This window comes from Synchytrium microbalum (assembly GCF_006535985.1).
Source record: "Synchytrium microbalum strain JEL517 chromosome Unknown SmJEL517_scf0071, whole genome shotgun sequence".
In the NCBI taxonomy this organism is placed as follows: domain Eukaryota; kingdom Fungi; phylum Chytridiomycota; class Chytridiomycetes; order Synchytriales; family Synchytriaceae; genus Synchytrium; species Synchytrium microbalum.
Window position 1 is genome coordinate 1 of NW_022158420.1, and position 25,330 is coordinate 25,330.

A 25,330-nucleotide genomic window follows, 5' to 3' on the forward strand; every position below is an offset into this window, starting at 1 on the left:
TTCCCCCACTACCATACTACTACACTGCTTCAGTTTGGATGGCTATCAACGGCAAAGGTCCTCACAACCACTTGCGGTAAGTCCTCATGATGCCTTTATACGATTCCATGTCATATCCTGCAAGTGGGAGCATCGAGCTTATCGAATGTTATCCACATACATTACATAGACACGATTCCAAGCGTATTCAAATGATGTGGAACATTGGATACCTCTGCTTTGGATACGGCATTCCCCTCCTCTGGGTTTTGTTTACCATTCCAGTCTCATATGTTTCTCCCAATGTTTATGGATGTGGTCGATCTTGGTTGCCCACTATCAACGCCTCAAGTATGAGTTCAGTGTCTAAATCATTGATGACAAAAATCTTTCTTACTCATTATCTTGGGTCTGTGTTGCAGTTGTCTACATCCTTTACGGTGTCTGGATGACCTGTACCTTCATCCTCCGTTTATACCTCGCAAGTAAGTGCAAATGTTTGTGTGGTGCAGCCGTTCCGACACCATTCTTTCGACACAGTTCTCATTTTTATTACTCAATTTAGCCTCAAGTGTCGTCAAGCTCATCACTCTCCGCAACAAGACCAAGCATCTACACGGATCAAAGACTGCCGGTGTTGCCCTTCTAGCCCGTTTCGTAGCTATTGAGTAACCAAAATTTGTTCAAATTTCAGGTTGACCAACTTTGCTAATCCTTGTTTCACCTCTCGTTTGTAGCTTCGGTGTCTTGACTTCCTCCCTCAACACTGTTGCCAACATTATGTTTGGCTCCGTTGTTACCTACTCTTACTACTACAACCTCTACAACAATGGCAGCACCAACCCAAACACTATATACTACTTCTCCCTCCTAGTTGACTGGGCTTATACTAAATCCATCACCGGAGTATTTTGTAAGTTGCTGTCTCGTCCAATCTCAACTAAAACAAACGCTTACATTGCAATTCCTTTTCTCCACTTGTAGTCTCACTGTTCGCAACCCTTTTCGCTTTTGTTGCTCTTGCTACTGGTGCTGGAGCCATGGCCAAATACTTCAAGGTCGCAGCCTTCATTGGTCGTGTTACTGGTATCTCCTACCTCAGTGAACTGGCCTCCAAGACTTCAGCTGTTGATGGAAAGAAGGCCGTGACTATCAAGAACATGGCTCGTCTATTGAACCAGACTAGTACAATGACTGGATCAACTGTCGCCAAGGAAGACGCTGATGACAAGGAAGTCAACACAACTGCCCCACCTGCTAAAGCTGCCATCGTTGCCAGCGCCCCTATGGGTGAACATCACGTTTAAGAGCCAGGTGTCTGGTCCCTCTTGTCCTAATTCCTCAATTATTCGAAACCAAACTGTTGCTTCCCTTTAAAATCCCTCATTTTTTGAGAAAGTGACACATTGTCTTTAACTCCATTTTGTCAACCCACCTCTTTGTTTCCCTCAAAAATCCCTCATTGTCCAAGATCTCAAAACCAACTTTGTGACCTCATCTGTAATATCCACTGCATGTACCTGCTTCATAGCAGTACACAATTTCGCTTTTTTAAATACCTAATCCAACCAAAACGCGTCACTCATGGCCGAAATAGTGACTACATCACTTGTTTATAATAACTAAATCCCCAAATAAACATTGTACAAACACATAAAACAACAGCAACAAACTATAATCGAGCAGAAGCAGAGGCAGAGGCAGAAGGCGAATCAGTGACCTTGAGGCCTTGTTTGATGTTTTGGGCAATCGAGTAAGCGATCGACCAAACGGTAGCCATAGGATTCACTCCAGATGCAGTAGGGAGGGTGGAGGCGTCCGCCTATTGATATACCGAGTCAGTCAGAATTCAGGCGCTGTAACTAAGAAAAAAGGTTTGGCACAAGACACTCACCACCCAGAGCCCTTTGACCTCCCAAGTTTGACCTTCAGGATCCAAAGGACCTCGTTCAGGACTTGAGCTCAATCTACATGATCCCATTTGATGCTATTGATGATGTGCATGAGTGGATAAAGATTTTCTTCAATGGGATTGTTCTCAAACTTACGGCAGAAGAGATTCGTGTCCATCCCATATTGATTCCTTCCGTAGCGACACCGTTCACATACCTCTGGAATTCAGGAGTTTCCAGAGTATCTCTTGAATCATCGAAATCCTTCTTGTATTGATCTACGCGTAATTGCGATGTGGTGATCTGTTGTCCTCCAGCAGCAGCGAGAATCTTGACTGAGGCGACTAGACCAGCGGTCAAATGTTTGGCGTCATGCTGTCATTGAGAAGTGGGTGAGCTTCTTTGGTACATCTGAGGAAATGCAGGCGGAACCAACACTTACTGGATCCAATGTATATTTGAACAACGGGTTTCCTTCGCTGTCAATGTTGACTTCACCTTCAGAGTATCGCTCTCGACAGTGCAGCACGATCATTGAGATCTTGTCCATGAACATCCTACAAGGAGAAGAAAAAACCCCGTTGGTTCATTCGTTTCTCAGGCGCACAACACAATAACTCGTTACATGAATGACTTGTGGTCCAAAGGACTTCTCCACACGCTCAACGTAGAGAGAATGGAAGGGAAATGGACAGGCACTTCGATTCGCACTCCGTAGCTAACGAGGAAGAAGAGTTAGGGGGAGGAAAATGAAGTGCCTCCGAGAGATTCATTCCATACCCTTTTCCATCTTGATTTTCTTCAGCGTCACAGCATGCAGTCATCTAAGTAGAGAATTTAGACTTGTAACATTTAATTGTTTTCTGTTTCGCTGTACTTACAATGGATCCATCGAAGCCCCTGACTTCTCTGTCGGGGAAGACAGCAGCTACGCCGATAGCTGGGTGTAATCTAAAACGAGATCAAAGTAAGTAAAATATCATTCGTTCCGAATTTTTTTATAACCGGCATACCTCAAGTGCTTTCCAATGTGCTTGTTCTTAAGACCCGAGCGCTTCAGGATGGCAGGCGTATTAAGCGATCCGGCCGACACGACTACGGTTAGAGCCTTAATAACAACTCTTGCAGTCCCAGTTTTAGTGGTTACAAGGGCATCAACACCAACAGCTTTGCCGTTTTGATGAATTACATGGCGCACATTAGCACGCAATAAGAAGTGGCAACCAGCATTGGCAGCATCTTTCAACCATGTAGCAACAGCGCCCTGCTTTTCTTGAGCGGGACAACCGTAATGGCAGAACCCGCAAGAATGCGTGTGACCACCAGTATTTTGTGGAATGTCGTGAACTGGGAGTCCCAGTTTGTTGCATCCATCAATCAAGATCTGGTTTGATCCATTATGTTTGATGTGTTTTGTGGACACTCCAGCTCTTTCTAATACTAATACAGAATTCTTTTCGTATTCGGCACTGGCAAAGAATGGGAGACCATGTTCGTCAGCCCATTCTTGACGAGCCCATTGTGGTAGCTTTAAGCTTCCACTCCAGTCTAGTCGATTTTGAGATCAGTTTCTTACCGACTGCTACAGACGTTAAAGCTAGTAGTTACTCACTGATGGTAGTTCCTCCACCAAAACTGCTGCCAGCCAGAATTCCAACATTCCCGTCCTCTGTAGAAACCACACCTCCATTCTCATATAGATTCGGCAATGCATCTGCTTCCATTGTCGTGATGTCTTCCGGCTTAAAGAGAATACCCTTTTCAAGAACGAGTACTTTCAAGCCTTGTGTTGAGAGTTCCGCAGCGACAATTCCACCACCAGCGCCACTTCCAATCACTACGGCATCATAATGAAGTACGACAGTGCTATTGTTGTGTCCTTGAACATCCAAGAATTTGAAGGGATATTGAGTAGGGTATGCCGATCTGCCAGCCAAACGCTCAAAGATTACTGGATCAGCACCAGGAAACCCAATGGCCTTCCAGACTGGATGAACGTAAAGCGAATTTGGTTAGGACGAATGTAGAATTCTGGAAATTCCTTCCAACCAAATATACCTGGGTTCTCTCGCTTCTCGTTCAATACAGAGTAGACAGACAGACTAATACCAGCAGTAAATCCCATAAACTAGGCATCGAAAAGGATTCATGAGAGTGCTGCAGTAGAACAGAAAGAAAGCTCAACACCTACCAGTGCCGCTAAAGTGCTGTCGATGACAGGAATGAAGGTCCCTTTTCGACCAATTTTACCAAGGTAGCGCAGAGCTCCAGTGCGGTCTTCCAGGCTCATTGTTTGAAATGGTTGAGCATATCCAGTCAACATGTAATTGCCCGCAGAGGTGGATAGCATTGACAATATGAAGCTCATGCCCATCAAAGTAGTCTTCGGCAAGAACATTTGCAATTTCTTTACAAGATCCTGGACTACATCGAAATCCGAAGCCTTGAGCTTTGAAAAAGCAACCATATCCTCCAAACTTCTGACAGAGGCTCTGTGTTTGAAAAATGTGTACGTGAGGCGGTGGAATTGGACACGAGAACTTGCATCTCAAGTACAAAAAAGGAATGTTTTCCGACGTACTTTGGAGTTCCTCTACTAGATCTAGCGTATAAATTCACCAGTTCAGCAGTATCTGATGCCGACAGTTCTCCAAAAACTGTGTCGGCAATGGATTCCAACACCTTGAGCCCATCTTTACTGAAAGCCATCCTAGAGGAATGCTTGGATGATGACAGCAGTAAAGTTCAGGTGCACGCGGGTAGCTCCTCGTCCTTGTTCACTAGTTTGTCGGTGTTATTTGCAAGGGTAAAATGTGAGTCCTTGAACGAATGCCTTGCCTCCAGTTTTGGAACGGATCTACTAGGTGCACTAAGCAGACGCGAGTTTTTACCTTTCCTCCTACGATTTCTATGCCACGTTCGACACGAAAGAAATACCAGCAGCCCAAACAAAACACGAAAAACTGCTGAACTGCCTTGCTATTGTATGGTACGTGAGCGATCGCGATTAAGAAAGTGTACCCTAGACTTCAGTATCTGATGATTTCTCCACTCACGGTCCCGATTCTAACTGTTTCTTTCTTGTCTTTTGCGTTTGCTGCCAGACCAGAAACCTGAAAATCCCGTAGGATGCCCGTAATACTGAAATTCTTTGGCAATGAGCCGGTCATTGACGAGTCTGCTGTCATAGCTCCAACAGCGACTTTGTTAGGCCAAGTCAGTGCTTTTCGACGTTATTTTTTGATCCTCCACGTCATCGGCTTGCTGATTTGGTTTTCTCGTTGCAGGTTACTCTAGGCAAGAATGTCTCTATCTGGCCAGGAGCTGCACTTAGAGCTGATCTGATGCCAATTGTTGTCAAGGACAATGCCAACATCCAGGTATGAACTCTGCAACGTGGTGATGAGCACATTGATTCAAACGTTCTTACCATGCAGGACAATGTCTCATGTCATCCAGATCTCGGTGGTCCATTAACTGTTGGTAAAGCATTGCTATTACAGCTGTTCGACTCTCGTCTCGTTGGCTGATCAAAACCCGATTACATAGGAAAAGGAAGCTCAAGTATGTTTTCCCCTGGAAGCTTGATCTCTTTCGAACATCTCTGAATCTGTTTATTCGCATCAATAGTCGGCCATAATGCCATCCTTCACGGGTGCACCATTGGAGATAACGTGTTGGTCGGAATGCACTGTACAATCATGAATGGAAGCGTCATAGGTGACAACTGTTTGATTGCCGCACGTACTCTCATTCTCGAGAACAAGACGATTCCACCAAACAGTGTAAGCTACGGATCATTCTGTTTGGAATATTGTCTGTTTTAAAGACATTGTCCATAACGACTAAGTGACTCAATTTAGCTGGTTATGGGTGTACCCGGAAAAGTCGTTAGGACTCTTAGTGAGAACGAGAGCAAGCACATCAAGGAAAACTGCAATGTCTACCTTAGATTCGCTGAAGAGTTGAGGACCCAATTGAAAGACTGGGAAGCCAAAGGAGGTCTCAATGCTCCAATTAAATACAAGCTTTGAGAAAAATTTAGATCTATTTTTGCACTATATAGAGGGATAATAAAAACACAGTTTATCAAACAATCATGCAAACTCTATCTACATTTTGTTTTTTGACGTTTTATATCCTGAGTACTTCTTATTGGCTTCAGATTTTGAGTTTCTTATTGGCTTCAGAGTCGGGGCTCTGCTGACCAGCTGCGTGTATCTCCTGCTCGTCATTCTCATCAAGCATTCGTTTCCTCTCTAAAGACAAATCAGCAGACATTTTCTCTTTACACCTGTCTGGTTCTACAATATCAGAGTGTGTCAAAGAGCTCATTACTTCAGCCTTCTCTTCAGAGCTGTCTGGTCCTACAACATCAGAGTGTGTCAAAGAGCTCAGTACTTCAGCCTTCTCTTGAGACGTGTCTGGTTCTACACTATCATGCTGGGTCCACGAGCTGAATGCTTCAGCCTTCTCTGCAGCCTTGACTGGTTCTGGAATATCATACTGTATCGAAGAGCTCAATACTTGTTCAGTGGTACTTCCTGGGACCACTTCGGTAACAGTTTCAGATTGTACTTGCACTGTGGATGTGGAGCCGAAAATAGCAGTTTCTTCTGACGTCACTACCACAACCACTGGTTCAATCTTATCGTTTATGCGTGATGGCAGATGCGATGCTTCGTAAGTCGACTGGCGTGATGAATTCCGCTGTGAGAGATTCACGGCCAATACGGTGCAATCATCAAACGACCTTCGTGCTATAGCTGTGTGTACCAGCGCCGTGCATATGGCCGGCAAATTGATGCCGTCATCATCACACGCTTGTGCGGCTTCCGTAATTTCTCTAGCCGCTCTTTCATCACTAGCGTCTTCGAGGACACCAACTGGTCGCACCTAAGTTATGCAAACCAATTAAAAAAACTGAAATTGAGAATGAAATCGCTGGAAAACGACCCACTTTTCGAAAGAGCTCATCAATATCTATAAATCCAGCCTCCTCGCGAGGTATTCCACCGGTATGAGCAAGCCCTTTGAAATTGGAACGTGTCAGGCGTTCCAGCTTATCAGCCACGAGATAAAGGATACTCTGGAAAAATCACCTTGATCAATCGAAGTGAAGAAGGCTGCAATGTTTTCAGCTTGCATCTGATCCTTCACACCATCAGAGCAAAAAACAGCGACAAGATTTGGAATTTCTGTGGTGAGACTTGTGGGTATTCTATACACATTTGTTCTGGACAATAAACGGCCATCGTGATTCATATTGCCGAGCGTGTTGATCATATTCAAGCTAAAGACGCATCTGTCAAATTGATGAAAGCCGATACTCAAGGCTCGCAAGCTCACCTGTATGGACTTCTTGGTGAAAAGAGACTGTGACCCTTTTCACCTTTGCTGTTCGTATTGGGCCGGCAGAAAGAGCCAACACTTCGAAAGTCTTCCTTCAATCTTTCCAGTGTCTGTCCTTCCTTGACTGCGAATGGAAACGAAGCAAGAGTATCTAGTTGTGTGAAGTTTTGAGAAAGCTGGCGTAACTCACTACCCTAACTTCGCTTGCCTTCCCAAGAGCATGTAGCTGGCAGACTATCAATATCACGCTTCCACACTTTCAGCGGTATGCCTTTATCAGCATCAACCAGCATCATGCTTGAATCACCGACAGAAGCAAACAGCATGTCGTCGAGAAGTATTCCTTCCTCCTGAATGACAAACCCCAATACAAGAGTAGCACCGTTTTCGCGCACGAGATCAGGACATACTTGTAAGAGATCCTGGTTGATTTCCACGTAAATGCTGCATAGAGATTGAGCAATACCTTTACAGAGACTGTTGTTGGCACCATCTTGCTGACTAGATTCATAGACCTGATTGACAAGCGCCTTGACGACTCGCGAGATACATTGACGAAGGTGATCAACGTAGCGTTCTGCTGGAGACTTTGTCCAGGTCTTTGCTGAAGCTTGAGTGAGTTTTACTTCTCCATGGCCGTCGACCAGATAAAAGCAAGTGAAGAGTAGATTGGATGACTTTTCTGGAGTGAATTCAAAGTAATCATAACCGTCTTCGTTGACGATGATTCCGTATCGATATACGTGCTTCCTACGTGAATGAATATTGTTAGAATCGCACTTGTAGACGACAGCTGATGTTGGAAGCTTGCAGGAGTTGACGTTGCCAATGTCGGCAATGTTGATGTCAATAAGCTTCATGACAACTGCAGGGCAAGGGCTCAAATGCAGCAGATCAGATATTTATACAACAGATCAATGACTAACAGATCAATGACTACGCAAAATGTGAGCACCAGTTCCAAATCCCGTGTCTCCTCAAACAAACATGTCAACAATTAAAACAACTTGCCTCCCTTCTTTCGAATAAACACCAAACGGAAACGAGCTTTTCTCGGGTTCAATCATAGATTCGTCGGGATTTGGACGAGTTCCTTTGGTCATATTCAATGATAAACGAGAACTCTCGTTCCAGACATGGGTAAGATTGATAGACTGGAAGTATAGTCTGTTGTTAACCCATCACTGCTTCTCTGTTTCAAGCGGGGTATCAAGGATATATTTATGTAATTTAGAGCATATTACGGCTCACTAGGATATTATAAACGATCTAAATATGATTATAATTGGCTAAAAGGATGAAGATGAAATTATATGATATCTGACACGGTACCGCGTCAGCGAATTCCTACGAGCTCAGAGATGTACGAAATCAACCCTGTCAGCGAATTCCCAACAGTCCGGAGATTGCGTTCAGCTCCATGAGCTGTGATTCGGTCAGCAGGTCGCGGTACATGTCATTGTAGGCTTCCATGCACCCAGACAAGGATATTGCAGAGAATTCCTCTCTGAGAGTGATCTTGTCTAATTCCAACCACGTCGAGTCCTGCGCCAGGATTTCATAGTCTCTGAGTGCCCGTTGCCAACGTGCAAACATGTCCCTCATCAACACCTGCAAATCTGAGCATGACAAATTTATGTGCACTATCAGCACTTTGAGGGCCATCCGGTAGTTGGCTATTCTCGCGGATGTCAAGGCACCCAAACCCCAACCAAACACAATTCCATCCTGACCCGTGGTTAAATTCATTATCACTTCCCGTAAGGTTGGTGCATCTATCCAGACAAATATCAGAGGCAGTGGCAATGGTACTATACAAGGTTGAGAACATACCTAAACTGAGGGTATTCAAGATAGTTCCTGTTCGTTTCGCTGGCCTTACAACAAACGAGGCATGATCTCGACGAGTCAAGTTCGTTACTGGCTGTAAATCTAGACCTTCCACCTTGCGATCGGCCTCGGCCTGAGCTTCAGCAAATGCCTGAAGCACTTCCCCAATAATTAACGGCGGTATTACCGCTAAGCTAACCTCTCTCCACAGGGCAACTAGCTTGACATCGCCCATATTACAGTCCGTAAACAGGTTGCCAATCTGTTTAATACTAGCTGGATTATGTGAAAGTGACCGGATTCTCGTTTTCAGTACATCTTGCACGAGTTCATTCATCTCTCGTTGCAACGTTCGCAGCCTCCAAAGTAAACCTAAATGAACGAGTGAGATAAGTGAGCTATAGTAATAATTATAAGTATTCGTGGTTTGCTAGTCCGCTTTGCTTGGAGATACCAGAAGGAAGCCAATGCAGTAAGTCGAGTTTTATGTCGATTGGTATTTGCGACCATGATGGGAACTTTGCAGCCAGTGAACTAGAGTGCTGCATTAAGAAAGTCTATCGCTACTGCTGTTTCTACTCGAGCCTATCGAAGATCTTGCCCGAACTATCCAAGAAGCATTAAGCTAGTGCAAAAAAAGAATGTGATGCAAAAACAAAAGCATTGGTGCTGAGACGAACGTGACGGCTTAATCAGCAGATCATATTAAAATGACTATTTAATGGGGCCTACATTTTTGGAAGTATCGTGACTTCCAAGACGCCGGAAAAATGGATATATGGACTTCTGATCAACGTTTTGTGCCTATGTTTTCCCTTCATTTGTGGAAATCGCTAGGCATCTCTCCAAGAATGGCTGGACGACGTGTAAAACACCTTTGTAGTCGTGACCAACACCTTCAAAGACCTCGAATTCACCTTCATTTCAAGCGAGGCTTTCAGAGCTTTGATTCTCTCCATTCTCAACTCTCACTCTTCGTGTCCTTGTCCATTTCTCCTTTACTGGATCTGTGGGTACTCTTCCAACGTCGAGCTTTCCAACTACTAATTGGACCTTCTCTTTCGCCATTTGGATAAAGTCTGGTTGTTTGCCATCATATACAGAAACGAAATCCTGTATTCCTCAATCCACGGAAAGTGTTCGTCGAGACCCGTGATGTTTCCAAATTGACAATTGATGTATCAAGGGGCATGTTCATGTTGTGTGGTCGAACAGGATCACGAAGAAGCAGAATGATATCCGGCAGCAGGAAGCCATTCAACCTCTGACTTGGAAATACCCGGAGCTCCAATAGACAGCGTATGTAGACATGAGGGGTGGAGCATGTAAAACCTAGAAGCGAATTGTCCACCACCAGAGAAGCCAACCAAATATCATTTTTTTAGCATCGACAGCGTATATCGAGGCTACATCTTCCAATATTGGAAGCAAGACTTGATCATACCCAACATTTCAGAAACTAAGAGGTGAGAATAGTGAGTAAGAATTTGTAAAGGTGCCAAGACCCAAATCTATGAACTCTATGAATCAGCCCGCTCCAACGTGCAAGTTTTCCACTTCAAAATGGTTGAGAAGTTCCAATAGGAAAGAGAGGGTACACTACAACCATTTTATCCTTTTCTGGATAGATGTTTGGAATGTGAGAGTCAAGTCATGTCATGCGAGACCTCAAGATATGTTTTTTTGAAGCCTATAAACAGTACCAACAAATTCCGTGCATTCCAGTCGTGCATCTGTTCTGCTGGTGCCATGAATAACAACTAGAACAGGTAAATTTTGTGGTGGGACTCGATCCTAACGATAAATACATGAATATAATCAACCAATGCATAGAACTGAAACCAAAAATATAATTGCTTGAAATGTCCTTGCTTGGAAGGAATGAAATGATTGTATGTATAATCAATACGTGAATCTCGGATCACCATAAGCAATGAAAGGTACTGTTCCTGAAAAGATCTTTAGCCCTTGGCGTGATGGAGGTAACTGTGCAAGTAACGCTCTACCTGCGATGTCTTTCCGGACTTGAGATGTCCTGATACGCGAAATATCTTCTGACCAGAGTTTCGGCTGACGCAAATAACATTTCACCGTATTTTAACAACTAAAAATGGACACGTGCATACCTCTACTCGTCTTCTCGCAACCTAGAGATGATGTATAAGTGTTGCTTTGCTCGTTTCGATCTGATGCAAACACAAAGACAACGGCTTCGTGATATTTTGTCGGTGTCAAGGAAGTAGTGATATTCCGACAGCCAAGGAGTCCATGATTATGTGCCTTGCAAAGAAGACGTATTCACGTGCCTTAAAGAGTGTATTTACGAAATGTTCAAATATGGAATAAAGTAAAACCTGGGGGAAAAGTATTATCTGTTGTGAACGGCGTGATACCTACAAGGCAAATGCAGTCTTCAGCAACTTGGAAGACACACATTGAGAACTATTCAACATACCCGAAATAAAATAGAATCAGTCCCGTGCCAAGATACAAGACCAGACACCCAAGCAGGGCTGCAGCCAATATCACTTGTCGGGTCAGCCTACTGAGAGGTTTTGCCGTTATCGGATCGGATGAGCAACTGCCCACTAGCGTTATTGTTTTAAATATAAAGGTCTGATTAACTGGAACAATGTTTTCGAGCGATATGTCGGTGACCGGGTATGAGCTGTTCCACGTAGAATTAAAGAAACTGTTGAAGGGAATGGAGAGCAGAGTCGGTGTTGTTGGGTCATATAGGTCGCTGAAGCTTAATAGGGTCGAGTCTGGAAAACGTGTGTGAGAGCATTTTATTTGTGGAATTCAAGGTTGACCTCTTACCATTCAAAGAGGTCACGCAATCAAGTGACTTGCGATGCAGCCGTATTTGAAAGCTGGTGTTGGCAGGGAAGGTGGCCGTCAATTCTACCCCAACAACTAGAGGAACGAAGATCCGGATATGAGTTTCCTTGTCGATGTGTAAACATGATTCTCTATACTTGCATGTAGACAAGTTTGAGCAGCCTGACTTTGTAAACCCGAAAGCGAGATAGTTGGCAGCTAAGTAACATAGTGTCAAGTTTCAGTGGCGGTGGTGGATTTTGATTGCGGTTTTTTGGATGGCAGGTGAAGGCTTACGAGTAGCGGATCCGGCAACTGGTAGTGCAGTAGCTACGAATGTTGCTTGGCCACCGCTTGCAACGACCGGTGTAAGTCCCAGAGCTAGTCAACACATGTGGTTGGGTTGTATGTGGTTTGATGCAAGAGAAAAGGGACCGTTGGCGATCAAGGAGGGACTTACTGGAATAGACGCCTCCTTGCAAGTTGGTAGTAGCCAAGGACGAGTTGATATACCGGTTACTTGTATTCCTAAAGTCGTCCAAAACCACATCCTGGGTACATGGTGCGCTAGTGGAATTGTCGAGCTGACACAGGGCATGCCGTACGAATGCCAATAATGCTAGTACGAGCCAGGGCCCACGCCCTGCCATGGACCTCATTCGGAGATGTGCAGTCCTCTGGGAACGTTACGGATCTTGTGATGTTTTCCCTTGGTGGAAAAAGAAAGATACATCTGCCTTCTTCGCTCTTCCCTTGTCATCACTCAAGACAGGATATTAGATTTAGATATTTTGATCCTGATACATTTTACTTAAAACCGTGTGGTTTCCAATTGCTGGTTCGTGCACCTTGATACCTTTCCAACATTGTGAACATCTAGTGCATGTGTTGGGAAAGACGACGATCGTTATCTATACTTCGGCTTGTTCTTACACCTTTGAGTGGTATCAGCTGCTTAGAATGTCAAGTATCCGCCACTTTTCACACAGTTGACATGGATGACACCTTCGCGAGATGTCAACTCGAGACTCAAAGTCTCACACGACAAACGAAGAGTACTGCCACCAGCGTACAAGAACGCAGTTGAAGAGTGCTAAAGATCAAAGTCTCGATCAAATCTGAGTAGTCAAAAGTTACTTTTGTTGTCAGAATTCGTTGTCGAGTACCCAGTCGCTAAATTGCCAGCTTGCCTCGAGACACGTGTTGAACAAAACATGAATCAGCCCGAAGAATATGATCTCGCTAGTCAATTATTTGCTCAACAGTCGTTAGAACAAGAAGATAATAGTCATGGTGGTGGTTCAACCAAATCTACTCAAAACATTAAATCCCAAGCCCAACAAATTTACCCTTACCGTATCGGAAACAGTGTACGTTGTGGTCCTACTTCAGCCTTAAAACGACCAATTTTGCTCGAAGAGTCTGCTGACAATGAGTTTGGAATCGACTATTCTCAACACCTTCAGTATGGTGAGTCACAAGTAGATTCTTCAGAAATCTTGGTTCTCGAAGTAATCTTGCTGGTTTCATCATCTAGATCATCAGGCACAACACTATACTCAGTATACAACCATGTCTTCTGTTGGAACGATGTTGGATCTAGGTCAGCACACTGCAGGAGGACTGACTCTCATGACTGGCCCTTGGTTGCGCTCCACAGAAACTCGTAGGTTTGAAGTAGTGGTCTGCTTATTGCGTTCCTATTAAACCATTATTGACCATATTTGAAACACCGAAGGTCCTGATAAAGATTGGTCAATGTACTTCCCCGAGCAATTTGCATCACCAGTAACAGTATCTCCAAACGATGTTGATTCTCCCACGTCAGCTCAGAAACGCAAACCTCCTTCTACCGAAAATCGTATTGCTAAACGACCCAAACCCCGTGCTAGTCCACGTCGGAAATCTGCCAAAGACGATTGGGAAGAATGGGAAAGGTTGATTCTTAACTCTGACTCTCAAATGATGGAAGCAAATGCTCAAGTTGATTTGCAACGATTGAGGCGAGTTTGCGTGTAGAACTTTTTAACTTGTTTTTATTTTGTCTCGTGGAGGTAAAGCTAACTGTGGTAATTGTTTTGTACCTAGTCACATTGTCATGCATCGAATGCAGACTCGCTCAAATGAGTGCTCTGTCATTTTTCTGACCCCAAAATGCGTCCAACGCTCGTACGGCAAGGAGAAACGGTCAGTTTGTCTCTGAAGTCCAGCTTCGCCCTTATTAATATCAGCTAATTTCCCTATTCATTTCAACCAGATACTTTACTCCACCACCAATAGGAATCTTATTTGGTAGCGCATGGAGCTTGCCAATCGAAAACTGTGATGCCTTGACTGCTCTCGGTGCTCCTGGTGCAACCACTACTCTCAACGCTTATCTTAATTTCAATAAACCAGTTGCTCGTGATGGTGCTGGAATAGATGAGAACTCGATCTCTGCTCCAGTCACTATTGAAACCACCAAAGTCTCTCACCTGGGCAGAACTGTACCACAAGTCAGTGAAACTTGCACTCAACAAGAGGCCGAAGTACCTGTCGCACGTGTCGTTTTCAAGACTGTATCTTGTAACGAACAGTCTGAAAAACGACGACAATTTCATCTTTATTTAGATTTGTTTGATGTGAGTTGTGCTTCTGGTTGTTTGTTGCAGGTCCATTGGCTAAGGTAATCCTTTTTTTTCGTTTAATAGAATATGGATGGTCAAAATGTACATGTTGGTGCCTTGAGGTCAACTGAAATCACAGTTATCTCAAAGCCATCAAAGAAAAAATCCGCTCATAAACGTACAGACTCTATTCTTGCTGGTGGTGTGTACTTTGTTTCGAATCCGATTTTTTTCGCTTAAGATGCACAGCAACAAACCTGTTAAGAAGTCGCAGCTGTCTCAACCACCGTTTCTGCCTGTCAGATACGATTACCTCCGGCTCTCATATCTGTCTGTTCAATCGCACTCGATCTCAAAGTACTAGTACAAGGTTTGGCCTAAGCATACCATAAGTTCGAATCACAAATCTTACTCTTTTTTACCCTGAACAAGGTTTGTATGCCTCAGTCCTGGAAATGACTCTCTCGTGCCATCAGCCTCAAAATGGGATGCATTCACCATATGGAATATCCTTGACCCTGAACTGCCTGACATCCTCAAAGATCAAGAGGTAGAACAGGCTATCGAATCTACTGGAAACCAACTACCCATGTCCCACGACGCCTTGTACTTCGATGATACTGTCGTCTTACATCATGAAGGAAGTGGTTTGGCAACAAAGGCTTTGATTATTCGTAAAGCTGATGGTAAAGCAACGTCTATGGATGTAAACGAAGGCATTGGAGGTTTGAATTTCCTCTTTTTTTCGGTGAGAAAGAAATCCTCTCTCTGCTCTTTTTCTAACTTTGCCAACACTCTGTCCTATAGAGTCTCCTCGTAATCGAATTGCTGTGTCTCAACTCAACAAGATCACTCTGCAAGTGCATCCTAGCGAGCTATGCGACGTACAGTCTGATAGCGTTGCCTGGATTGCAAATCTAGTTGGAACTATCGACCTCTGGTTTTCTCGTGGCTGTGAGTTAGCATCTAGTCCCAAAGACTCTCTTATGGAAATGATTGCATCACCTAGCAACACAGAGTTGGCAGGTAGTGAATCGTTGCTAGGTACTAGTGTCTCGTCAACCATGTCAATCGATAGTGCTACGTCTGCCTCTTATATTCGCAAGACACCCACTCGTCGCGATGGCGGTGGTGGTGATAGTGATGAGGATGTGGCTATTGGTGATTGTGCAGTTTGGAATATTGTTGGAGTTGGTAAGTATTGGCGATATTTCCAGCAAACATTCCGACACATTTTAAAACCATTATGACAATGTATACAGGTGTTACCGAGACAACGTTCTATCCTCCGCCTCTACCACCAATTGCCAATACGATGCTCGTCACTAGTATTCCCATGATCCATCAAGTCAAACAGTTGGCTCCTGGTATCTTGCAACTCCATGGCCAATACTTTGAGCGTGATATGATTGTCTTTATTGGAGCTTTTCCTGCTCAGACTGACTTTCATGTAGGATCTGGTCTCAACAGCCATCGTTTTTTGACGCAGCATGGTAGTTTTAACCCTCTTCTGTTTTTGTCACTTAGTCTTCATCTGTTTTGGTAACTCATGTCCCTCAAGTCAATGATATATACAGCAACATTATCAATGACGATGAAGGGCCTGTCGAACCCTTTGTTGTCGATGAACCACCTATTCCCATATTCCTTGTTCGTCATGATGGCACTGTATACCGAACTGGCTATCATACCAAGGATAATCAACTTGTAGACGTGTTTCTCACCAAGTAGAGCTTGTCTCTTTGGTTTAAACTGTGTCTCTCTTAAAACCCCTTGGTGACCTTTGCACACTTGTAATTTTTTTTAGCTCTTGTTGATACTGTAGTCTGTAAATTTGTAATTCCCCTTCAATTTTCCCTCCGTGAATCGTGGCCTTGAACATAAATTTGTTGTATAATTCTGTAATGCGTCCACTTACATCTTCCAAGCAATCGAAAAATCAGCTTGGATGAAGAGTTGGTGAGTCCGAAAGCAGTTGCGCATAGAAAAGATGCAGCTATGCTATGCATTACCGATTGGAATTATTCTCTATCTCGCGCAATGCGCAAGTGCAAGTCTGGACAAGACTCAAGGAAGCAATGTTGAACATTTGAGCAAGACAATTTGGCAAGATGTAAACAATAGAGAGATCGCACTTGACGGCTTCTTTTCTAGAAGTGGACATACGAATAATTGGGCTGTACTGGTATGTATTTGCTTTTCTATCGACGCTTTACTCGACATCACATTTTTAACCTTCCATTGTTTAGGTTGACACGTCGCGTTATTGGTATGGATCTCGACATTAACAAGTTGGAAATCTCGATGAAATATTGCTGACATACCTGAATCTTCTATAACAGGTTCAACTATCGCCACATCGCAAACACTCTGTCAATGTATCGAACTGTAAAGAGACTAGGAATACCAGACTCCAACATTATTCTCATGCTGGCCGACGATGTTGCCTGTAACGCACGCAACAGATTTCCAGCCACAGTCTTCAACAACAATGCCAAAAAGATTGATTTATATGGTGCTAATATTGAAGTCGACTATCGAGGATATGAAGTCACTGTCGAGAACTTTATTCGATTGCTTACCGGTAAAGGGAACATCACATTTGGTTCTTTGCAACAGTTTCTTATTTATGTGGAACTGCTATAGGACGTGTTCATCCAGACATGCCACGCTCAAAACGATTGCTGACTGATGATCGAAGTAATATTATGGTGTTTCTGACGGGACATGGCGGAGACGAGTTTCTAAAGTTTCAGGATACCGAGGAGATATCAAGTCATGATATTGGAGATGCTTTTGCTCAAATGTGGGAGAAGAGAAGGTAGTTGAGGTTGCATACTCCACTTCCTGCGGATCGGCTTTTTTGGTGACCTCTCTTCATAGATATCATGAGATACTCTTCATCGCAGACACATGCCAAGCCACATCACTATTCTCTCAGCTCCATTCTCCAAACATTTTGGGAACGGGATCATCACTAACTGGTGAAAACTCGTATTCACATCACGCAGACAATGAAATTGGTGTTGCTGTTGTGGACAGTTTCACGCATTTCAATTTGGAAGTATTGGAGAGATTAGGCCCAGAAGACCAATCTACTCTGGCGGTCTTGTTTGCAACGTATGATCCAAGGTTGATTCATTCTCATCCTGGGTTTCGAGAGGATTTGTTCCCACGCGGTAGAGAGAAGGTGCGCTTGATTTTGGTTTTGAATTGGGTATTGGTCTCATTTATTTTTATGTGTAGTCGCTTGTGACGGACTTTTTCGGTAGTGTTCAGAGTGTCGAATTGATTGAGCACACATATTCCCTATCAGAAGACGCGTCTATAGAGGAAGCGATAGTCCATAACGACTCGATACAGGCAGAAGATACGGCCTCGGCGCCGTTAAAAGAGCTCTTGACGGTATCCGTCCCCAAGCTCTCATCGTTTAGTTTAGCGATTGCACTCTTTGTTGTTGCGATAGTCTTGATATCTAGATCATAATCTTATTTGTAGTATACTAGTAACATATACATAGTGCATCGAATCGGCTAGAAGCCATGGTAAATACGTCCATCTTAAGCAAGCTTGAGCTTGTTGTCCTGAATTGTTGTGTTGCTGAAAATCGAAGATTCTGACTCGACAATTGTCATAGTTCCGCAAGAATTTGCAACAAATCAAGTTCAAATCGCCGTTGAGGTATGCCTTGTTATATTTTATATAAGCTTTCATGTCGTTTTTGCCAATATCAAATGGACCAAACATCACATCGCATCCTTGTCATTAAACACACAGTTTCAATTTTAAACATCTCATTTTCACGTTAGATCTTCTGATCGCCGAAAGCTTCGACAAGAAATCCTATCGCTCTTCCCTTCAATAACAGAGGAACAGTTAGCATCCATACTACCAGTAAAGGAAGGAAAAGATGGAGAAGGAGAGATCATAGTCGTCAAGTTAGTGACAAGTGCTGGAGAGAATGGTGTCGCCTATTTGATTGATTCTCAACCGAGTTTCTTTCGAATTGATGATTTGCCCTTGCTACCCACTTGCTATACGTGTTGGAAACTCCCACATATCATGCCCACACTCGCAACGCATCGGCCAGTGTTGAAGCGATTAATGGAAGGTGCTGATCTCATGCTTCCTGGTGTCATCGTGCAACCAGAAGGCTTGCCAGAGTTCAACTCCAATGCTCCTATGTCAATAATAACACCACAGAGTCATCTACCAATGGTTGTAGGTCTCTCGTGTATGTCGAAAGCACAAGTGCTGCAATCAAATATGAGAGGACGAGGTATAAAGGTGCTGCATACTGTTGGTGACTCACTATGGGCTCTAGGTAATAAGTTTATTCCTGCACACGACGCTTCGACAACAGCCGACGAAGAAGATGATGAGGTAAATGAGGATGCGTGGCAGGTTGATCCTGAGGAAGAGTCAACACCTGTGGAAGTTGGAATAGCAGAGAAACTGCCCGAGAATTGGGAAGATAATGAGGTCATTGAAAAATCAGAGACAATTGATAGTCAACAGGAAGGTGATGAGAACGATGAGCCAGCCATATCGAAAATCACGCCTGCAGGTATTACGAATTTGTGACGAATTGTCCTTTCGACTTTTTTGGTGTACTAAACCAGTCGACCTACGTTTAGAAATGGATAGTTTGCTCGAGACAGCTCTATTTACAGCAATCAAGCTTAAGGTGCCTGAAGATCCACGAGCCTATCCAATATCAGCCTCTCAACTGTACTCAGGATACATCTTGCCATCCCGAAGAGCAGGGACATCAATTGATATAAAGGGATCAACATTCAAAAAGCTGGCCAAGTTCCTCAAAAAGTACGAGAAGGCCGGCTTATTGAAAACAAAGGAGGTTCGAGGAGAATTGATGATTACCAGTGTGGCTCAAGATCATAAAGAGTGAGTAAAGTTGAGTGAAAAGTCATCGTAGTAGCACACTGTCAGGTTTGACCTCCTGCTTTTTTGCAGTGTCTTATCACTGGTTCCGCCATCCAAGCTTGCTGGAGACCAAAAGCCTCAAGCATCGGCTGCTGTTTCCTCTTCATCAGTAGCTTCGAGCTCAAAACAAGCATCGTCATCGTCTCTTTCCTCCTCTTCAATAACCGTGTCTGACCTGTATAAACCTCATGGAGCCTCTGTTTTGCGTCTGTTTGGAGAATTAGGAGTAGACAAGGAAACTCTCTTCACGGCTAAAGAATTACGTGCTTTTATAGAAGAGTACGTCAAAGTCAAGGAATTGGTAGATGTGAAAACTCCGAGGTCAGTAGTGCTTCATGTAAGTTATTTTTGTGTGACTCTTCTGACAAGATTTTGCATTTTTAGATTGGTGAAACTAGATCCAATCCTATCAGATGCTATATTACAAAGAGACGAAGCTATGGATTTGATACCACGAGATGCGATACAAACTCGGTAAGGTCTCAATGGCGGCGTGTTGTAAAGTATGAGAGATTGATCTAGAACATACTTTCTCACAGATTGGCTGACAAGATGCAAAGTTATTCTGAGATTACCTTTCCTGGCAGAAATCCTGAGCTTAGGAAGGGATCCATCAAGCCAATACAAATAGTGGTAGAAAGGGTGCGAGGAACGAAAACGGTTACAAAAGTGACCAATCTCGAGGCTTGGGAGGTATTTAAATTCTGTTGGACATGTTGCATGCTGATCATAAGTTAATGGATCGTTTTTAGATTGATCCAAATACGTTTGGAGATGAAATGAAATTGCTTTGTGCTAGTTCAACCTCAGGTATGAACCGTTGACCTTCTTTTCCCGAACTTGTGTTTCTTCTTCGTCTGACTTTATGTTTCGTTCCATGTGATTATTAGTCACGTCGTTGCCTGTCGCCAAAACAGCCAAACCAATATCTGAAGTGATGATTCAAGGACCTAAAAGCACTGAAGTGTCGAATTCTTTGAGGGACAAGTACGGCATCCCGTTCCAGAAGAACGGTGACAGCAAATATGTGGAAATTGAAGACAAAACTGGTAAAAAGAAGTGAGGGCACCAGTTTCTGTAAACTTCAGCATCTATAAACTTTTTTGGAGCTCATCTTGTTTCTATATGGCAATATATCATTCACAACCCATCATTGCCGTGTCGGGCATTCGTTGCAATGGTTCTGATTTTTTCTTGGTGTAATATGTGTGACATTCGCTGCAAAGGCTTGATTTTCTGGTCAACTCTTAAATCTCGAGCCCATCAGCCGTAGATCCTCTTTAATTTCGAGTCAGACTGCCAGACATGTGAAAATTGCCGCAGAGACTCCAACGAAAATTTCGAAGGCTTGAGCGGTTGTTTCTGCGATAAGTTTTGGGTCCCTTGAGCTCCAGTCGTGGAGGCAGAAGACAGGAGGCTCTTGCCGGCCTGCATTTTGGCTGATCAAGACGGCACAGAGCGCAATGAGTCCCCATGCCAACGACAATTTGCAGCCAAGTGCTATGTATCGTTCTCCCATATTGATCCTCTGCAAGTCTAACCAATGATTCAGACACTGCCTGTAATTTTGCCAGAAAGGAGGGAGACATCAGCATACCTTAACAATAATCAAATATTGGTCAAAAGCAATCATACCAAGCGTAAGAGTGTTTGCTGCTGTACAAAACAGCAATATGACTGCATCATACATAGTAGCATAGAAAATGAGACTCTATCACACCACCGATTTGCAGCGACACAGACGCAATTATTAGCTGAGTCCATATGAAGATGCAATGAGCCAGAGCAGTGTTGAGCTAGAAGATTTTGCGACTCCAGAGATTCTTGTCTCTTAGCAAAGCTGCTAGCAAGAGACCATTGACGATGGCTGATACAATGGAGTGTACAGACACACAAGGGAGGAGAGCAGTGGTTTCCAATGTTGACAAGGGTAGATAGATGCACTCTCCGTGGATTTCGGTTGTAGAGTTCTTGAATGCACTGTGGCGGTTGACATACATGGTACAGTTTCCAACTTCACGTAAGAAATGCGGGTCGACAAGGTGTCGGGCGGGAGTTTTTCGCAGAGCTACTAATACTTTGAATACACTTGAGCAACCAATGTGTGCTTTCATTTGTAGCGGAGTTTGGCTGGCACTGCTTCCCGTTGATTTTGCGAGAAACGAAGACATTAGTCCCAAAATGCCGCAACAAGCGATTGCATGCTTAGTAGGAAGAATGGCGAGCTCAGAAGCGGGCCCCGCCTTGTATTTGAATTCTTAGATAGAATAAAACTATTGAAAGCAACAATTTATTGCACAAAAGCACAGTCGTTCTAATCGGTTTCACATACCGTCATATGTTGTAAGCAATTGAACATAGTTCACGATATAAAATCAAAGATGTGTCAATAGCAATTGATTGCTACTTGGCAGCACAGCGGACGCAGTAGATCAGATTAGAGCTGAAGGATGGACAACAGCTTCTTATCAGCTCCGGCTCCGTCAGTGGGATCTTGAAGCAACGGCTCCTGATAGGACAGAGATGATGGGTATCGTGAACGATAGATAAGGTAACGTGATTAAAGTCTATCCCTCTCGGAAAGGTAGTGGAAGTTCTTGTACTCACCAAGCATTCAGACTCCGTCGACAGCTCGTTCGTTCCCCCCACATCAACGGTTTGGTCAAACGCATCTAAAGCAATGGCTGCACTGGCAACAGCACCAAAAGCAGATGATGCACCCGCTGATTACGGTACTACTTCACCCCTTGAGCATTCAATTCCTCGTTGGGATGACAGCTACAGGGGAAACTATCTCAGTTTCTTATGGAGGAACTTGACGATAGCAGAGATTAGTGGATCTCTAGGTCAGTGGAATGTGATTCTACATTTAGGATCTTCTCCCTGTTGGATCCGGCTACATTGCTTTCCACAGATTTGGAACTCATCATTCCTTTTTTTTAAAGGTGACATGGGCACTCTACTCCCCATCTTGGTGTCCATGGCCAAAGCTGGTCAAATCAATTTGGCAGCATCATTAATCTTCGGTGGTATATTCAATATTCTTAGTGGCGCAGTCTTTGGCATTCCTGTACGTGATCGTTTTGCTGTACGTCAAACACAATCAAAACTTGCGGTTGACACAATCATATGCAACGTTAGGTCTGTGTGCAGCCAATGAAATCAATTGCTGCTTACGCGCTAGCTGGTAACCTGACTCAAGGACAAGTCATGGCTGCTGGATTTATTGTTGCTGCTGTAGTCTTTGTCTTGTCAGCTACCAAGACTATGTTGTTGTTCTACAGGAGCATTCCTATGCCTATTGTACGTGGTATTCAACGCTTACTCAGCATCATTCAACTGCTGCTTGGTCTATAGCTTCAACAGTCTGTATTAGTTCAACTAACCAATGACATGCTTGCTTTGTAGGTACGTGGTATTCAACTCGGAACTGGTGTCACTTTTGTATTGAAGGGTATTGCTACTATCTCTCAATCGTACGGTTGGGGCTTCATGAACTGGCAATGGATGGACAATTGTAAGTTTTAAAAGTCGCTCTCTGCTTTCATCGTTGAATTTACGCGGCTAACTCGTTCTTTTGTTTTGCCTAGTCGTCATTTGCATGATCACATTCGGATTGTGTGTTGCCATGTACCATGCTCGAGTAAACACCTCAGCTATCATCATCTTCACATTCGGATTGTTAGTTGCCTTCCTCCGTGTCTGGCAATTCTCTCCTGGGAAATACACGGTACCCGCACCATTCTCAACTTGGCCTACTGCGAGCGTACCAAGGTATTTGACAACGGTTGGTTGGGACTTTTTTGTTGAGCTTCTGAAAATGCATGCTGAACACTTTCTTCCTATATGTATTTAGTGCTACTGACTTCCGTATTGGTTTCGTTAATGCCGCTTTGGGTCAATTGCCTCTCAGTATCCTAAACTCTGTCATTGCTGTCACCAAGTTGGCCGATGACTTGTACCCTGAAAAGGTATAAAAAAACATGTGCTTGCGGAAGAACTCGTTGAAGGTTTCGAATACGCGCACTTCATCTGGAATTATGATCTCTTCAGACCTGTGAACTCACACTTCAGACAAATTAGGCTCAACCAGTTGCTCCCATCACCCGAGTTGGTCTCTTCCTTGGTTGCATGAACATGATTTCCATGTGGTTTGGATGTATTCCATACTGTAACGGGGTAAGGCATCGTCGGATTCCATTCGCAGAAACAACCTGATGGATTTTTTTAGTCTGGTGGACTTGCCGGCCAATACCGATATGGGGCACGAACTGAGGTATCCCTCTACGTCCTCGGTGCAGCCAAACTCATCTTGGGAATCCTATTCGGATCGTCCTTGGTTGGTATCTTCACAGCCTTCCCCAACTCTGTACTGGGTGTTATGCTTGTGTTCTCTGGTACGCATACCTCGAATTGTGAATGTAGTTGTGGGAATAGTGTTTGGCTTTTTTAGTCGCGTTCTATTGGACTTTGTTTGTCTCACACTCTGACACACCCCAACCATCAGGTATCGAATTGGCATCCATGGCCAAAGACGCTGGTGGACTGACTCGCGAAGGACAAGATTCATTCGTCGTTGTATTGATTGGAGGGTTATCAGCTGCCGGATTTGCTAATGATGGAATCGGGTTCTTGTGCAGTGTGGCATGTTTTGTCTTGCTAGCCATCCAAAGGGCCAAGGAGAGCATTGGATCATGGAGTGGTTTGTTTGCAAGCTGGAGAACTTTTGCTTATGGCGAGTTCTTCCACAATGCATACATGTTGTGGCGAAACTCGTGGTCCACCGAGAAGGTTGCCACGGGTGAGAAGAAGCACATGGTCGCGGAGGAGACCACAATGTGAAATTTCTGCTGCAAGAATCGATGATAATTTCCTTGTTCTTCGTAATCACCAACACATAGACCTAAATAATATACCTCAAAAACAACATATATTTTTCGCAATGGTTATGTATACTGGAAGTGAAAACGTGCAAGTAAATGAGGTAATGCAGCTAGTTGAGGTCCATAACGTGCCGAGTTATCATACAATTCAAAGAGTGGTACTGCTAGTAGTTTCATGTTTTTTGGGACTGATAGAAGCTCTACAACAAAAATAGCAATAGTCAGTATATTGCACATCAATGCGAGATCTCAAAACGATTTCATACTCGTTGGTGGCATTTTGACGAGGTAGACCTTCTTCATCTCCTTGGGTTGCTACGAGAAAGCGAGTGTTATTACAAACTAGCAAGAGGCAATAGATAAGATCATTGATTTACTGTGATATGGGGCGGTATGTATGGGTACTAGAAGTGAAAGAGGTGAACTAGGAGGCGAGAAAAAGTGCTCATAACAATAGATACCATAAAGGTTTCAAAGTTTGGCCTCCACCAGACAGTCAATAGATGTTCAATCTCCCAATCTGTCTCTAGCGGAATAGAATTCGGCGGCGCCAACTTGATGTTCAGACATCTCTTCAATCCATCAACTTCGGTTTCTCCTGGTCGTAGTTGCTCTCCTGGCCTAGACCAACGCAACGAAAAAGGAGTTTGCACAAATCCATTCTCATAATCATATCCATTTATAATATATACGTACAGTTTGAAGAAGGTATTGGCGATTTGCATCATTAGGATGTGTGGATGTCCATGTTCATGAACTACCAAGACAGCTTCTACACTCCTCCTCATTCCCTGGGTGCCGTATTCTGCTTGCAATCGAGCTAGTCTGGCGGCTACAGATGGATCTTCTTCCATTTGAGGCTCCTTGACACCGAATGAATATCCTGACAATGGATGTCTAGTCGAAAGAGGCGATGTTTGGTTATTACGAGTATTGCAAAAGGAAGTACAGATTGAAATTAACTTACAGAGTCACTATAGGCTGGCCCTCTAGTTGCTGTATTTGAGGATCCATGTTTGATATT

At 43.8% G+C, this 25,330-nt stretch overlaps 6 protein-coding genes across 6 annotated transcripts; 3 read left to right on the top strand and 3 right to left on the bottom strand.

Annotated features, from left to right (window-relative positions):
* Positions 1-33: 33 nt before the first annotated feature.
* Positions 34-1,286, top strand: SmJEL517_g06009 (uncharacterized protein; the record flags this gene model as incomplete). Its single annotated transcript, XM_031171935.1, has 6 exons — positions 34-76; positions 170-330; positions 402-464; positions 545-647; positions 717-892; positions 964-1,286. Exons 1-6 carry the CDS (start codon positions 39-41, stop codon positions 1,284-1,286), a joined length of 864 nt encoding a protein of 287 aa, XP_031022088.1. The 5' UTR covers positions 34-38.
* A 365-nt stretch (positions 1,287-1,651) lies between these two features.
* SmJEL517_g06010 (uncharacterized protein) lies at positions 1,652-4,580 on the bottom strand (the record flags this gene model as incomplete). Its single annotated transcript, XM_031171936.1, has 12 exons — positions 1,652-1,801; positions 1,874-1,966; positions 2,028-2,246; positions 2,314-2,428; positions 2,497-2,589; positions 2,652-2,695; positions 2,753-2,822; positions 2,885-3,419; positions 3,484-3,858; positions 3,930-3,999; positions 4,063-4,363; positions 4,453-4,580. The coding sequence occupies 12 exons, from the start codon at positions 4,578-4,580 to the stop codon at positions 1,652-1,654; spliced, it is 2,193 nt and encodes a 730-aa protein (XP_031022089.1).
* A 1,452-nt stretch (positions 4,581-6,032) lies between these two features.
* On the bottom strand, positions 6,033-9,601 carry SmJEL517_g06011 (uncharacterized protein; the record flags this gene model as incomplete). The annotated part of the gene is made up of 8 exons (XM_031171937.1): positions 6,033-6,767; positions 6,832-6,902; positions 6,974-7,164; positions 7,221-7,374; positions 7,423-7,973; positions 8,677-8,998; positions 9,057-9,425; positions 9,508-9,601. 8 exons carry the CDS (start codon positions 9,599-9,601, stop codon positions 6,033-6,035), a joined length of 2,487 nt encoding a protein of 828 aa, XP_031022082.1.
* A 6,868-nt stretch (positions 9,602-16,469) lies between these two features.
* SmJEL517_g06012 (uncharacterized protein) lies at positions 16,470-20,486 on the top strand (the record flags this gene model as incomplete). The annotated part of the gene is made up of 15 exons (XM_031171938.1): positions 16,470-16,664; positions 16,729-16,748; positions 16,822-17,063; positions 17,126-17,300; positions 17,363-17,669; positions 17,726-17,907; positions 18,000-18,024; positions 18,117-18,160; positions 18,289-19,046; positions 19,117-19,384; positions 19,454-19,744; positions 19,808-19,897; positions 19,963-20,116; positions 20,176-20,233; positions 20,314-20,486. 15 exons carry the CDS (start codon positions 16,470-16,472, stop codon positions 20,484-20,486), a joined length of 2,982 nt encoding a protein of 993 aa, XP_031022080.1.
* Positions 20,487-22,103: 1,617 nt separating this feature from the next.
* SmJEL517_g06013 (uncharacterized protein) lies at positions 22,104-24,265 on the top strand (the record flags this gene model as incomplete). The annotated part of the gene is made up of 9 exons (XM_031171939.1): positions 22,104-22,269; positions 22,369-22,493; positions 22,565-22,726; positions 22,832-22,940; positions 23,014-23,197; positions 23,280-23,394; positions 23,507-23,602; positions 23,655-23,820; positions 23,931-24,265. 9 exons carry the CDS (start codon positions 22,104-22,106, stop codon positions 24,263-24,265), a joined length of 1,458 nt encoding a protein of 485 aa, XP_031022081.1.
* Positions 24,266-24,369: 104 nt separating this feature from the next.
* Positions 24,370-25,320, bottom strand: SmJEL517_g06014 (uncharacterized protein; the record flags this gene model as incomplete). The annotated part of the gene is made up of 6 exons (XM_031171940.1): positions 24,370-24,506; positions 24,573-24,621; positions 24,684-24,710; positions 24,768-24,927; positions 25,003-25,203; positions 25,274-25,320. 6 exons carry the CDS (start codon positions 25,318-25,320, stop codon positions 24,370-24,372), a joined length of 621 nt encoding a protein of 206 aa, XP_031022090.1.
* Positions 25,321-25,330: the final 10 nt, after the last annotated feature.